We start from the raw sequence: 13,588 nt of genomic DNA, 5'->3' as shown, positions 1-13,588 counted from the left end.
GTCCGTGGTATTCTCCAGGAAAGAACACTGGAGTGGGTGGCCATTCCCTTCTCTAGGGGATCTTCCCCACCCAGGGACTGAACCTGGGTCTCCAGCATTGCAGGCAGGTTCTTTACCATCTGAGCCACCAGGGAAGCCATTTCTTAGGGGTTCAGTAAAGAGAGTAAGTATTTGTCTTTGGCTACTTCCGTGTCCCACAACAACTGGCTTCCTTTCCAGTCCTCCTCCCGTAAAGGAAATCCACTCTTCTTAAGAGGTCCTGGGTTTTGCTCTGGGGAGCCACTCACCTCATACGGCTCCTTGGTGGGCCTGCACCTGTCTATCTGGTAGAGCTGGGTCTTGTAGCAGACACTGTCCTGGAAGTCAGATTTCTACCAGAGAAGAAGAGGAAAAAAGCCGGGCTTAACTCTCGGAAAATAGGAATGTCTATCAAGCAGTCATTAACTTTTAAACCAGCACTTGGCTGAGAAACGACAGAATGCGGTTGGCAGACCCCTCTAGCACAGCCCATAGGAGCGTGGGGGAGGCAGGACCTGGACTCCTGGCTCTGCCAGGCAAGGGCTTGGCGGCCCCGGGCACGTCACTGCTCCTGCTGCACATCCGCTCTTTCACCTGTGCGATGAAGACCACGCTAAGACATGAGCTCAGAGACCAAATATGTGAGCTGGGGAGGACAACTCATTTTATGGAACTACTGAATGGGATACAGTCTTGCTGATTTAAAAACAGGCCTAAGAACTTCCCTAGTGGTGCAGTGGATAAGAATCCACCTGCCAAAGCAGGGGATGTGGGTTCAATCCCCGGTCCAGGAAGATCCCACAAGCTGTGGAGCAACTAAACCCCTGCAACCACAACTACTAAAGCTCTGCTCTAGAGCCCGTCCTCTGCAACAAGAGAACCACCGCGATGAGAAGCCTGGATACCAGAACTGGAGAGTAGCTCCCACTCACCGCAGCTAGAAGCAAAGCTTGTGTGCAGCGACACAGACCCAGTGGAACCAAAAACAAGTTAACTTATAAAATGAAAACAGGCCTGAAATGGATAAATAACCAGAACCTACTATATAGCACAGGGAACTAGCTATATCTGATGTCTGATAAAAACCTACAATGGAAAATAGTCTGAAAAAGAATATATGTATATAACTGGACTAGTTAGGTGTGCACATGAAACTAACAGAACAGTATGTATCAACCAGACTCCAGTTATAAAAACACAGCCCTGGTTCCTGTCCCCCGCCCCAGTAAAAGTCACAGCAATCCACAATACAGCTTAAAGAAGAAGATACACAACCACACCTCAGATGGTCTAGGGGTACGACTGAGGTGCAGTCCTCTCTGGCGACAGCTGAAATTAAATGACTGATTAATGCATCAGTCAACAAATATTCCCAGAAGGCCTTCACAGGCTCTCCAAATTAAAATCCATGCATCTAGGTTTTTTAGAAAGAGGAAACAAGAATCAAGGGAGAAGGGGAGAAATGGCAATTAAGGTATAATTTTTTAGTTCACTAGTTACCCTTTCAAAATTATATATGGCTGTTAGTAATTGGTTAATGACATTAATAACTGGGACAGTGCCTCGGGTGCAATTAAATTAGCCTTGCACAGAAATTATTGAGTGGACTAGCTATAGTTACTTATGGGGAATAACTCACTCTTAATAGCAGTCACCCACCGAGGCACTGGTTCTCAGACCAGCTATATCCTGTGATTTAAGGGGTAAGTGTGAAACAGACAACAAAACAAGAACCGTGTCCTGTTAGGACTATGTTAGTTTCCACCAGGGACTTCTCAGTAGTGTGTGTGTGTGTGTGTGTGTGTGTGTGTGTGTGTGTGGTGTGTGTGTGTGTGTGTGTGTGTGGTGTGTGTGTGTGTGTGTGTGTGTGTGTGTGCGCGCTCAGTTGCTCAGTCATGTCCACTCTGCAGCTCCATGGACGGTAGCCCTCCAGGCTCCTCTGTCCATGGGATTTCCCAGGCAAGAATACCACAGTGGGTTGCCATTTCCTACTCTAGCTTCTCAGTAGACAAAACCACAAAGCTTGGCCACACTGCAACACTTGCAGCTCTGATGCTGAGTGATCACTGCAGAAGGCAAGACACCCGGAGAAGGCAGGACACAGCCTAAGAGCTTCACACAAATGTCTCTTACTTGGGATGAGCCCCGTGATTGTTTAAGAGTGTGAGTAACCAAAGCTGGGGGCTCTACAGAGGTAGACATAAGAAAGAAACTATTTTTTAAAACAAAAGACCCTCTGTCTTATTGATCATATTCAGAGAACTGATTCTGCCGAAAGAAGGATGTTTGAACCTGCTTGCTTACTTAGGAAAGTAGCAGTGTCATCCTTTAAACATGTGGAATCATGAACTTTATAGGCAGTTTCCTGGAAACACTTTCTAAACCTCATTCTTCAGTGGCATTCATCATTTCAAAAAGAAAATCAGTGTGTGAACCTCCTCTGTCCCTTTTACTTGAGAACTGCTTGTCTCTAGCACGGTGGTCTCTAAATGGTGTGACCTTGAGCCCATACGAATGAAAAAATTGTCAGCAGGCATTGACAATATGTGCATATTTATTTTATAAATTATAAGCATGTACTGCACTAATATATCACGTACATCATAAAATACGCAATAAAATGGGGATCAAAAGGATAAGGAATATATGGGACAGACGGTTTTCTCACAAAACCACGAGGGCCTCGCTGGGGTCCAGGTTAAGGATCCACTTTGCAACGCAGAAGCACCGGTTCAACGTCTTGTCTGGGAGGATCCCACAGGCCACAGGGCAACTAAGCCCATGCATCCGAACGCCTGAGCCCACGCGCTGCCACTGCTGAAGGCTGTGTGCCTAGAGCCCGTGCTCCACAGCAAGAGAAGCCACCGCAGCAAAGACCAAGCACCGAAACGAGAGAGGAGCCCACGCACAGCGACGGAGACTCAGAGCAGCCAACGTAAACAAAACAACCTCTTGTTACAGAAATAAGAGAAAAATGAGAAATGGCTTCAAGTCTAACATGTCTTTTGAGTTCATCGTCATAGGTGAACAGAGGACCTCTGTTCTCTGGTGTGAGAGAATTTCTTAATCCTATCACATAGTAAAATGATATAAATAATACATTATGGGCTAAAGGTCCAGTCTTTTTGACTTCTACCTCTCTCCTGTGGCAGCTTTCCACTGACCGAGGTATTGTCTCTGAAATCCAGCTGCAGCTGCATATCTGTTCCCTTCCAAAGTTTCATTCCATTACTGCTTCTAGAGCGTGTTTTTTTTTTCTCCCTCATACAACACTGCTCTCATTTTTAACAGTCTTTTACTATAATGTTTTTCTCATGTACCTCTTTCCTTTGAAAGTGAAAGTGTTAGTCGCTCAGTCATGTCTCATTCTGTGCAACCCCATGGACTGTAACCCTCCAAGTTCCTCTGTCCATGGAATTCTCTAGGCAAGAACACTGGAGTCGGTAGCCATTCCCTTCTCCAGGCGATCTTCCCAAACCAGGGATCGAACCTGGGTGTCCTGCACTGCAGGTGGATTCTTTACATCTAAGCCACCATGGAAGCCCAAATCTTTCCCTTGGTGGCTCACAAAAAAAAAAGTTCTTCTGTGAATAATTTCACATTGCAGCCAAATCTAGGAAATACCCTAAGCTGAATCAGCTTAGAAACATCTATCCTTCCATTGCATTGTTTAACAAACCTCCCATCAAGCTTCTTGATCTATTTAGCAATGTTTTCCAGACGTCTTCCAAATCTATTTGCAAACAAGAGACACATTCTAACCATCTTGTCTTCTGGGCATCGTTTTGGTTATTTCTACCTCACCAGGGAGAATATCATTTCCCTGACTGTCTGAATTTTCAGCTTTAGCTCTAATTGGGCTATCACATAACTTTATGTATTTTTTAAATTTTTATCGGAATATAGTTGCTTTTCAATGTTCCGTTAGTTTCTGCTGTGTAGCAAAGTGAATCGGCCATACGAACACATATATCCCCTCTGTTTTTGGATTTCCGTCCCATCTAGGTCACCACAGGGCATTGCTAGAGTTCCCTGCGCTATATCTCATTAGTCATCTACTTTATACACAGTATGTGTGCTCAGTCGCTCAGCCGTATATGACTCTGTGACTCCAGGGACTGCAGTCCTCCAGGCTCCTCTGTCCATGGGATTCAAGAATACTGGAGTGGGTTGCGCTTTTCTTCTTCCAGGGGATCTTCCCGACAGGGATCGAACCCAGGTCTCCTGCACTGAAGGCAGATTCTTTATCGTCTGAGCCACCAGGGAAGACAGTGACTATATGTCAGTCCCAATCTCCCGTATCACATGACTTTAAGTAGCACTGAAAAACTCCAGAATTTCGTCTTCATGTTCTGGATTCTGAATGTCTTCCTAACAGGGATGACCTCACACAATCAGATCTCAAGGCCCACATACACAGGGTGAAGACCATGCTTCAGGAGAGTGGGTGTGAAATCAGACTTCAGATGGGCTTCCCACTGATTGCAAATTTCTCTGCCTGACTTCTTGTTAGATTTGGTCAGCCCTCACCATTCTGAGTAGGAGAAACAGCAGCAAAGATATGCAGAATCCCCACTGCCTCTGGTCTAGCTTCTTTGCAGAATTCTTTTTCAGCCATTGTTCATTTGGAAAGAGTTGATTTATGAAGGGCTTCCCAAGTGGCAAAGAAGCTGCCTGTCAATGCGGGAGACCTAAGAGACCTGGGTTCAATCCCTGAGTTGGGAAGATTCCCTTGAGTAGGAAACGGCAACGCACTCCAGCATTCTTGCCTGGAAAATTCCATGCACGGGGGAACCTGGCAGGTTATACAGTCCATGGGATGCAAAGAACCCGACACGACTGAAGCAACTTAGCACGCACAGCACAATTTAATCAAAACCCTCGCAGCTCAGTCCGTAAAGAGTCTGCCTGCCATGCAGGAGACTGGGTTCAATTCCTGAGTCAGGAAGATCCCCTGGAGCAGGAAATGGCATTCCAGTATGCTTGCCTGGAGAATCCCAGGACAGAGGGAGCCTACGGGGCTACAGTCCATGTGGTCGCAAGAGTCAGGCACGACTGAGTGACTAAGCACACACACCCAGAGATATGGAAGCGTGTAGACTCCCTCACCTGGGCACTTGTGAACTGCATGCAGCAGAAGGTCACAGCTGACCTAAGTGTGAGGGTGCCACGCACGGTTCAGCCCAGACTCCCAGCTGCACCTCCCTCACCTGGGACACAGGGCACCTGGTGCCCAGACTGATCCGTGAAGAGGCCAAGGTCACTGTCACTCTTGCTTTCTAGAGAAGTCAATGTCAAGAGTGGCTTTCATCTACCCTGCTTTAGAGGTGAGTGTTTGAGGGGTTCTGCTCCCCAGTTTTCATGACCACACAAGCCCCGGTGATCCTAAGTGGGGACCCCAAGGAACAAGGCAACAGGAAGCTGAAGGGAAAAGAAGCTTGGGTCTCTCGCAAGTCGGCCCAGAGCTTGGCTCTGTGGGAGAATATTTGAAAAACACCTCAGATAAAAAGCGCTCCCCGAGAAGCAGGTTTTGCTCCTCTTTTATCCCACGTTCAGGAAACTCAACCTCACATGAGTTTCAATTAGCAGCTCAGATCAAGTGTCAGCCACTGGGAAACACTTCGGGCATCAGAGCTCTCTTTTTTTCCACAGAGAGCCGAGAAAGCCATCGCGGGGCCCCACTCACCCCTGACAAGTAGCGCTCGAGCTTCTTGTTTAAGAGGAAGTAGATGGCGAGGATGTGACAGGCGCGGTTGGAGAGCACGGTGTTGATCACATCGCTGTTCTTGTAGCCCAGCTTCTCGGTCATGTGCAGCACCACGCTGGGGCTCAGGTCTTCCAGGGAGATCCTGCTCGACGGAGGGACAGACAACCAGTCACCGCGAGGCTCCGGGGCCCCCTTAGTGATGCTCACAAGCACGGCAGCACAGAAGCCCCCTCCCACCTGCAGACACATAAGGGCTCCCTCGTGGACAGCCAGTCCCCTCATTCATCCATTGACTTCTTATTATGAACCATTAACATACACAAAACACGACAGGGAGTAGTTTGATTACCCTAGGTGTGTGTGCTGAGTCGCTTCAGTTGTGGCTGACTATGTGAACCCATGGACTGCAGCCCGCCAGGCTCCTCTGTCCATGGGACTCTCCTTCAAAACATCCCCAAAAGTTTAGAAATCTCTTAATGTTCTCTGGTATCTAGACTATTCCAATTTCCCTATTCATCCCAAATTTCTTTACAATCTGACACTTTTTTCCCTTAAAATGTCTTTATTGAACATGGGTAGAGCCCAGGTAGCTTGGGTGGATGTTGGGTTGGGAAAGAAGGGTATTCAGGAGCCAGCCCAGACCATGTTTAAACGAACAGTGTGAGCTCACAACTTCACAAAGAGGGGATTTGGGATGCAGCTGTGAAGCTGGATGCTCTCAGAGGACAGGTTAAAGCTTCTACACAAGAGTGGTATGAAGATAAACCCCCTTGGGATAAAATGCCCCCGAAACGAATGCCAGGTTTGTATTTATCTACTTATTCGCTCATTCAAGTCCCTGCTTCATGGAGTTTACATGGCAATGGGGAAGAGAGAAAATAAATCCATTTATTCTTCACAACAGTCTTATGAAGGGTACCAGAGCTCGCCTGGTGGCTCAGTGTAAAGAAACCACCTGCCAATGTAGGAGACGTGGGTTCAGTCCTTGGGTTGGGGAGATCTCCCGGAGAAGGAAATGACAACCCACTCCAGTATCCTTGCCTGGAAAATCCCATGGACAGAGGAGCCTGGCAGGCTACAACAGTTAATGGGGTGACAAAGAGTTGGTCATGACTTAGCAACTAAACAACAACAACAAACCATTACTATCCCCATTTAACAGATGAAGAAACTGAGGCCCACAGCAGGAAAGTAACTTGCCCAGGGACACACTGGCAAGAAGCAGCAGCTATGTAGAACACGAAAGCAGGAGACAGGCATAGGGAATACTTGTGTGGGTACTGGAGGTGGGTCATCAGATAGAACAATCTACATTCCTGAAGAGGCAAGGACAATACTCTGTGAGCAGAAAGCAAGCACATCTGGCTAGAAAGCTCTGCAGCCCCGCCAACGAGTCTGAAGACACTTTTGGTGGAACCTGAGAACAATAACACTAGGAAAAACCACAGGGTACAACCCCATAGTGGTGCAGAGGAAGAGACCGACTTGCCAAGCTCACAGGGCAGCGAGGGCAGACCTGGGTCTGCTGGCCATGTAACTAGGTCAGCCCTTCCTCTCCGAGGTCTGGCTAAGTGCCACCCAAAGAAAAGGTGCCCGGGAAACCACGAAATCTGCCTTCCTCACTCCTGTTGGCTACAAAAATCACAAATGCTAGAAAGTTTGGAGTAGGCTTCCTATGATTAATGGTTAAAAGTAATAACATCTGTTTTAAAAGGATACGATTCCTTGAAGGTTGCCAAAGCACTTAACACAGAAAACACAACTGTTGGAAACTACCTGGTAACATCCATGTGCCCCTGGCCCTGCCCTTGATCAATGAAACCACGCCCACTTGACCCCACTCCTGGCCAATGAGATCACGGTCCCTTTATGTTGGCCAATCAGACCACAGCCTCATGGCCACTCCCTCAGCCAATCAGATCATGATTTTTGTGACTCCGCCCTAGCCAATCATCCCATGGCTGCCCTTTGGATGGCTCCACCCTGTACCAGGAGCAGGCCGTGGAAGGGAGTGTACTCTGGGTGTGAGATGCCACCTGGCTGGGGCTGGGGCAGAGAGAGGAGAAAAGTGAGCAGTCTCTGCCCTTCACACCCAGTCTTCAAAACCAGGCGAGCTCTGCCAAACAGAGACTGTGGGCTGGCGCTTGACTAACGGCAGTATTTTGAACGTTTTCAATGAGCAATGTATGTATTGAGTGTCTGAAGAATCCCATGGAGGGAGGAGCCTGGCAGGCTATCGTCCATGGGGTCACAAAGAGTCAGACGCCACTTAGCGACTAAACGACCACCAACCATGCTGAGTGCTCTCTTGTGTAAGTTGTTGAATTTGTATTACCGCTCCAAGTTTCAATGTTATAAACAATATTTTAAAAGTGTTCTAGAATATGAGGTATAATTTTGAGTCAATATGCATTAAATTAACTTCATTCCAGTTTGGTCTAATTCTACCCTTTGTTACCAATGACCTGCTTTCCCTCCCACCCATCTCCAGAGCTAACCTGCAGTGTGGGAGACCATCCCAGGCAGGCTGAGGGAGGAGGCAGCCAAGGTCTGCTCTAGAAAAAAATGTCTGCTGCCAGAACAGTGAGGTGAGCCTGGCACACAGCAGACATCTGTAAATGACTGGCATGAACTTATTATAAACTTATTATAAAAAGTTTCCTTTTAAAGATATTTTCTTCTTGCCTCTTGCAGGTCAACTCAAAGGCTTGACTGAATTAACAGAAGGCTTTACAGAACAGTGATAGAAAATATGAGACCTTTATTTTCTCTCTGTCCCAACAGTAAAACGCTGACAACATCTAAAATAATTAAATCTGGAGCTACATATGTTGAGAAACTATAAAATAGACTTCAAAAAGAAAATATTCCTTTCTCTGGTCGCATGTTCTTATTCTGTTTATCTTATCTATGTCCTGGTAAAATCAGAAAAATAATTATCAAGGGCACTTTTTTTTTGCATTCTTTTTCAAAATAAAGACTAAGGAACACGTGTCTTTCCTAATAGTTTAGATTTCTGGTTTCATTACTGTAAAAATTGGACATTGGTTTGCCTCGAAAAATTGGACATTGATTTGCCTCATTAAATGAGTAATGAGCCTTACCTAAAGAGAAGGCATTGAGCTGCTGCTTTCCTTCATATGCAAGCTCTCAATCATTTTTACAGTCTACGCAACTAGATCTTGAACAGCCTTCATGCCTCTGACCAAGTCCAAATGCAGAAATGACCAAACTGGCAGAGCCAGTACAGGTAACTAGAATTTAAGATTTAATCTACAAAAGGCTGTTTATAACCCACGGAGAAGCGACAAAATGAGCCGGGCATGAATCTTTGTGAATGAAGATGCAGCCAGCAAGGAGGGAGGGCTGTATTTCTAGTAGCTGCTTCATGCCCTTCAGCACCTGCTGCACTGAGGGGTTGGTTCTGCTCATCTAGAGGGTGATTACATTAGGTTAATGACTCATCTGGCTGCCACCGGCGCCTCCTCCCTTACGGAGAGCACAGCTGTGTGCTGCCAGGCAGCATGAGCCTGGTGATGAGGCTTGGCCGCTTGGCTTCGCTTTCCATCGTATGTCGGGCTAACATTTCTGGTGTCTGTTTCAGGTATTAGCCCACGTTGAGCCAGCACTGGAAACCAGCAGTCTATTTCCAGGTTCCCTTGGTAACCCAAGTCACCTAGACTCTGTTTAAATTACCTCTCATGAGTCAAAGGCTAGAATTCTAGATGGCAGCCCTCTCTGGCCAAGGTGAGTGTAAATGGGGCCCAGGAGCCAGGATGAAGGTCCCAGTGCCGTCCACCCACCCCCTCTGAAGTTCCTCAGAACCTCCTCCCCAAGACGGAGCTCTGCCTGCCCATCTTATTTGGAGAAGTTGGTGCTGCAGCTTTCATAAGGCTTGGGGCATGTCTCCAGACCCTCCTGGGCGTTTTGAAAACACAGTGACGGAGGTCGCTCCCTTCCCTGCCCCGTCACTGCTCTACGTGTCCCCCTTCTTCAGTGGTTCCCGCATTGTCGCCTGGACTTCAGATCTAGACTGTGCAGGCCCCTCTAGGTCTGAAGGAAGAAGGACTCCAGGTGGGTCTCAGTCCTGAAAGGTATTTGACCCCTGGGGTCTTCACGTTTGCTCTAAAGTCACCAAGGGGTGGGGGGCTTCCCTGGTGGTCCAGTGGTTGGGGTTAGGGTTGGCAGGGGGTGCATGTTCCATCCCTGATCAAGGACCTGGGATCCCACATGCCTCAGCCAAAAAAAAAAAAAAAAAAAAAAATTCCAAAACACAGAACAGAAGCAGTATTGTAACAAATTCATTAAAGACTTTTAAAAATAATGGTCCACATTAAAAAAAAAAAATCTTAAAAAATTTTTTTACAAAATAAAGTCACCAAGGGGAGGGTCCTTATTCCCCTAACTCAGATAGTGAGCAGTATGTCAAACGAGTAGTAAAAAGTACAAAAGTATTTTCCTGTGTGACCCTTTGCCACCCCATGTAGCCCTCCAGGTTCCTCTGTCCATGGGGTTCTCCAGGCAAAAATTCTGGAGTGGGTAGTCATTCCCTTCTCCAGGGGATCTTCCCAACCTAGGGATCAAATCTGGGTCTCTGGAACTGCAGATGGATTCTTGACTGTCTGGGCCACCAGGGAAGGCCTTGTTTACAAGTCTGCAGTCGAGGCCCCCACGCGGGGACACGTGGGCCATCACAAGGCGTCTCTCAGTGTCTCCACACTGTGGGCTCCTGCCTGGAAGCTTCCTCACGGACACCTCCTCGAGCAAACGGCACAGGGAAACACGGCCTGAAGCAAAGGACTCCTGCTCCCACTTTTCTTCCTGCCCCCAACATTTCAGAACAGGGACTCGGGGCTGAAACAAACATCAGAGCAAAGAGGTGGTGGAAAAGGAGCCCGTGGGTCGTTTGGAAGGGACGGGGGCAATTCCACTGCATTCAGCCAATGCTGGCGGGACAGCTGTTGAACACACACACACACTCACACACACACAAACAGATGCACTCACAGACACTCCAGCAGACACACATACTCACATACCCTCACACACTCAACACAGATTCACATACTGAAACACATACACTCACACACACAACCAGGCATACTCAGACACACACACACTCAAACAGTTACATTCACAGACACTCCAGCAGACACACATACACACTCACATATACTCACACAGATTCACACACATAGTTACATATGCAAACACATACACTCACATACAGACACACATAAGCATACTCACACACACACACACACACACACATACACACACTCACTTGCTCACTCAAGCCATAGCTTGTCTAAACAGTCCCTCTGTGTGAATTAGAAAGAGGTGCTGCTCAAGAAAGACACACAGGCCCTCAGCAGCAGGTTTGAGGAGGGGAGAGCAGCCTGGACTTCAGCCCCCCACGTACCTTCTGGCAGGTGCCCCCGAGGGTGCACTCTGCACAACCACATGGGGCGGCCCCGCCTACACTTCTCCTGGTGCACGGAGGGGAGCCCCACGTGCAGACCTGTGGGTGCAGAAAGGGGCAGGGCAGCCAGGAGAAGATGCGGCCTTCCCTTGAATCACAGAGAGCACCCTGTCCAGAACTATTCAGGGCTTGTAAGACAGGCCCCAGCTCGCCTGAGGAGGGTCCCTCTGCATGCACTCAGTACCTGTTGGGATAGGTGATGTTACACGGCACTTTGCCCATGTAATTCTCATTCAGCCAGCGATTCGCCAGCGCCTGCTGAATGTTGGGCCTCTTCACGGGATCTGGCTCCAGGAGAGAACGCAGGAAGTTCACGGCTCCTGTGAAGACATTGAGCAAACGTCACACGTGTTACAGGCTGAAGGCAGACCAAGGCAGGGGACCCACCACACCTCCCGGGCCACTGCTCATCTATTTTCTGGATCTCTAGGGGCCACCCGTCCAGAGTTTCAGATATCTGTCCAAGGAGGTATCTGGAACACAGTAAAGCAGGAACCGGCGTAGGTCTCCCCACAAACCATACTTCCCCAAACCCCTTGTGGTTTCACCACTAAAGGAGAGCCAAAGAGGAATGGAAGAATGTAGAAAGACAACGCTGGATCTCAAGGTAGGTTTTAAGGAATATATATATAGGCTTTTCAGGTGGCGCTAGTGGTAAAGAACCCACCTGCCAATGCAGGAGATGTGAGAGATGCAGGTTTGATCCCTGGGTTGGGCAGATCCCCTGGAGGAGGGCATGGCAGCCCATTCCAGTACTCCTGCCTGGAGAATACCATGGACTGAGGAGCCTGGTGGGCTACAGTCCGTGTGGTCACAAAGAGCTGGACATGACTTAAAGTCTAAACCACCACATATATATATTTATATGGAACTCCCTGGCAGTCCAGTGACTAGAATCTGTGCTCCCAATGCAGAGGGCCTGGGTTCAGTCCCTGATCAGGGAACTAGATCCCACATGCCACAACTAAAACATCTTGTATGCCACAACCAAGACTCAGACTCCTTTTCAGATTTGTTTCCCTTACAGATGATTGTAAAATCCTGAGTAGAGTTCCCTGTGCTATACATGCATCCTTTAAGATTATAACAATGGAGACAAGTATACAACACTGAAGAAAATGTTTATAACACACATGAAGGTCACAGGCTCCAAAACTGTTGAGCATGAGAATATGCAGGTCCTCATATGGACAAAGACAGCCAGGGATTCCCTGAAAATGAAGATGTTCTGTCTTGCTTGAGTTTGGGGACCAGGATGTTTTCTTATTTATACTCATTTTATAAAGCACTGTGATAGTATCCTTGCAATAGACAAAATATTCTTTTATGTAACTTTGTACATGATATCCCATTTCCAATATACCAAATAAAACTTTGCAGAAACTAATCTTAATTTGCTTGGTCAAAGAAAAAAAGACTGTGAGTATAATAAGTTGAAACCAGGAGACTCTTCAGTTAATGATGTTTCTGAGACATCTCTGTTGTTGTTGCTGTTCACACAGTCGTGTCCAATTCTTTGAGACCCCATGGACTGCAGCATGCTAGGCTTCCCTGTCCTTCACCATCTCCCAGAGCTTGCTCAAACTCATGTCCATTGAGTCAGTGATGCCATCCAACTATCTTGTCCTCTGTTGTCCTCTTCTCCTCCTGCCTTCACTCTTTCCCAGCATCAGGGTCTTTCCTAATTAGTCAGCTCTTTGCATCAGGTGGTCAAAGTATTGGAGCTTCAGCATCAGTCCTTCCAATGAATACTCAGGACTGATCTCCTTTAGGATTGACTGGTTTGATCTCCTTGCTGTCCAAGGGACTCTCAAGAGTCTTCTCCAACACCACAGTTCAAAAACATCAATTCTTTGGTGCTCAGCCTTCATTATGGTCCAACTCTCACATGCACACATGACTACTGGATAAACAATAGCTTTGACCAGACAGATCTTTGATGGCAAAGTAATGTCTCTGCTTTTTAATATGCTGTCTAGGTTGGTCATAGCTTTTCTTCCAAGGAGTGTCTTTTAATTTCATGGCTGCAGTCACTATCTGCAGTGATTTTGGAGCCCAAGAAAATAAAGTCTCTCACTGTTTCCTTTGTTTCCCCATCTATTTGCCATGAAGTGATGGGACCGGATGCCATGATCTTAGTTTTTTGAATGCTGAGTTCTTTTAGTTTCATCAAGAGGCTCATTAGTTCCTCTTCACTTTCTGCTGTAAGGATGGTGTCATCTGCGTATCTGAGGTTACTGATATTTCTCCTGGCAATCTTGATTCCAGCTTATGCTTCATCCAGCCCAGCATTTCTCATGATGTACTCTGCATAGAAGTTAAATAAGCAGGGAGACAATATACAGATGTACTCCTTTCCCAATTTGGAACCAGTCCGTTGT

The 13,588-nt window shown here is 47.2% G+C and overlaps 1 protein-coding gene across 1 annotated transcript in view; it reads right to left on the bottom strand.

The window, feature by feature from the left end:
- Positions 1–13,588, bottom strand: part of HUNK (hormonally up-regulated Neu-associated kinase) — a 122,626-nt gene that overhangs the window by 19,704 nt on the left and 89,334 nt on the right. Inside the window, exons 6-8 of the mRNA XM_065913751.1 lie at positions 11,392–11,527; positions 5,705–5,867; positions 288–371 (exon numbers count right to left, since the gene is read on the bottom strand). Of these exons, the coding sequence (XP_065769823.1) occupies positions 288–371; positions 5,705–5,867; positions 11,392–11,527 (383 nt within the window). The remainder of the gene's footprint in view (positions 1–287; positions 372–5,704; positions 5,868–11,391; positions 11,528–13,588) is intronic.

This window comes from Muntiacus reevesi, chromosome 21 (assembly GCF_963930625.1).
Source record: "Muntiacus reevesi chromosome 21, mMunRee1.1, whole genome shotgun sequence".
Taxonomy (NCBI): domain Eukaryota; kingdom Metazoa; phylum Chordata; class Mammalia; order Artiodactyla; family Cervidae; genus Muntiacus; species Muntiacus reevesi.
This window is presented reverse-complemented; position numbering and strand designations above follow the sequence as displayed.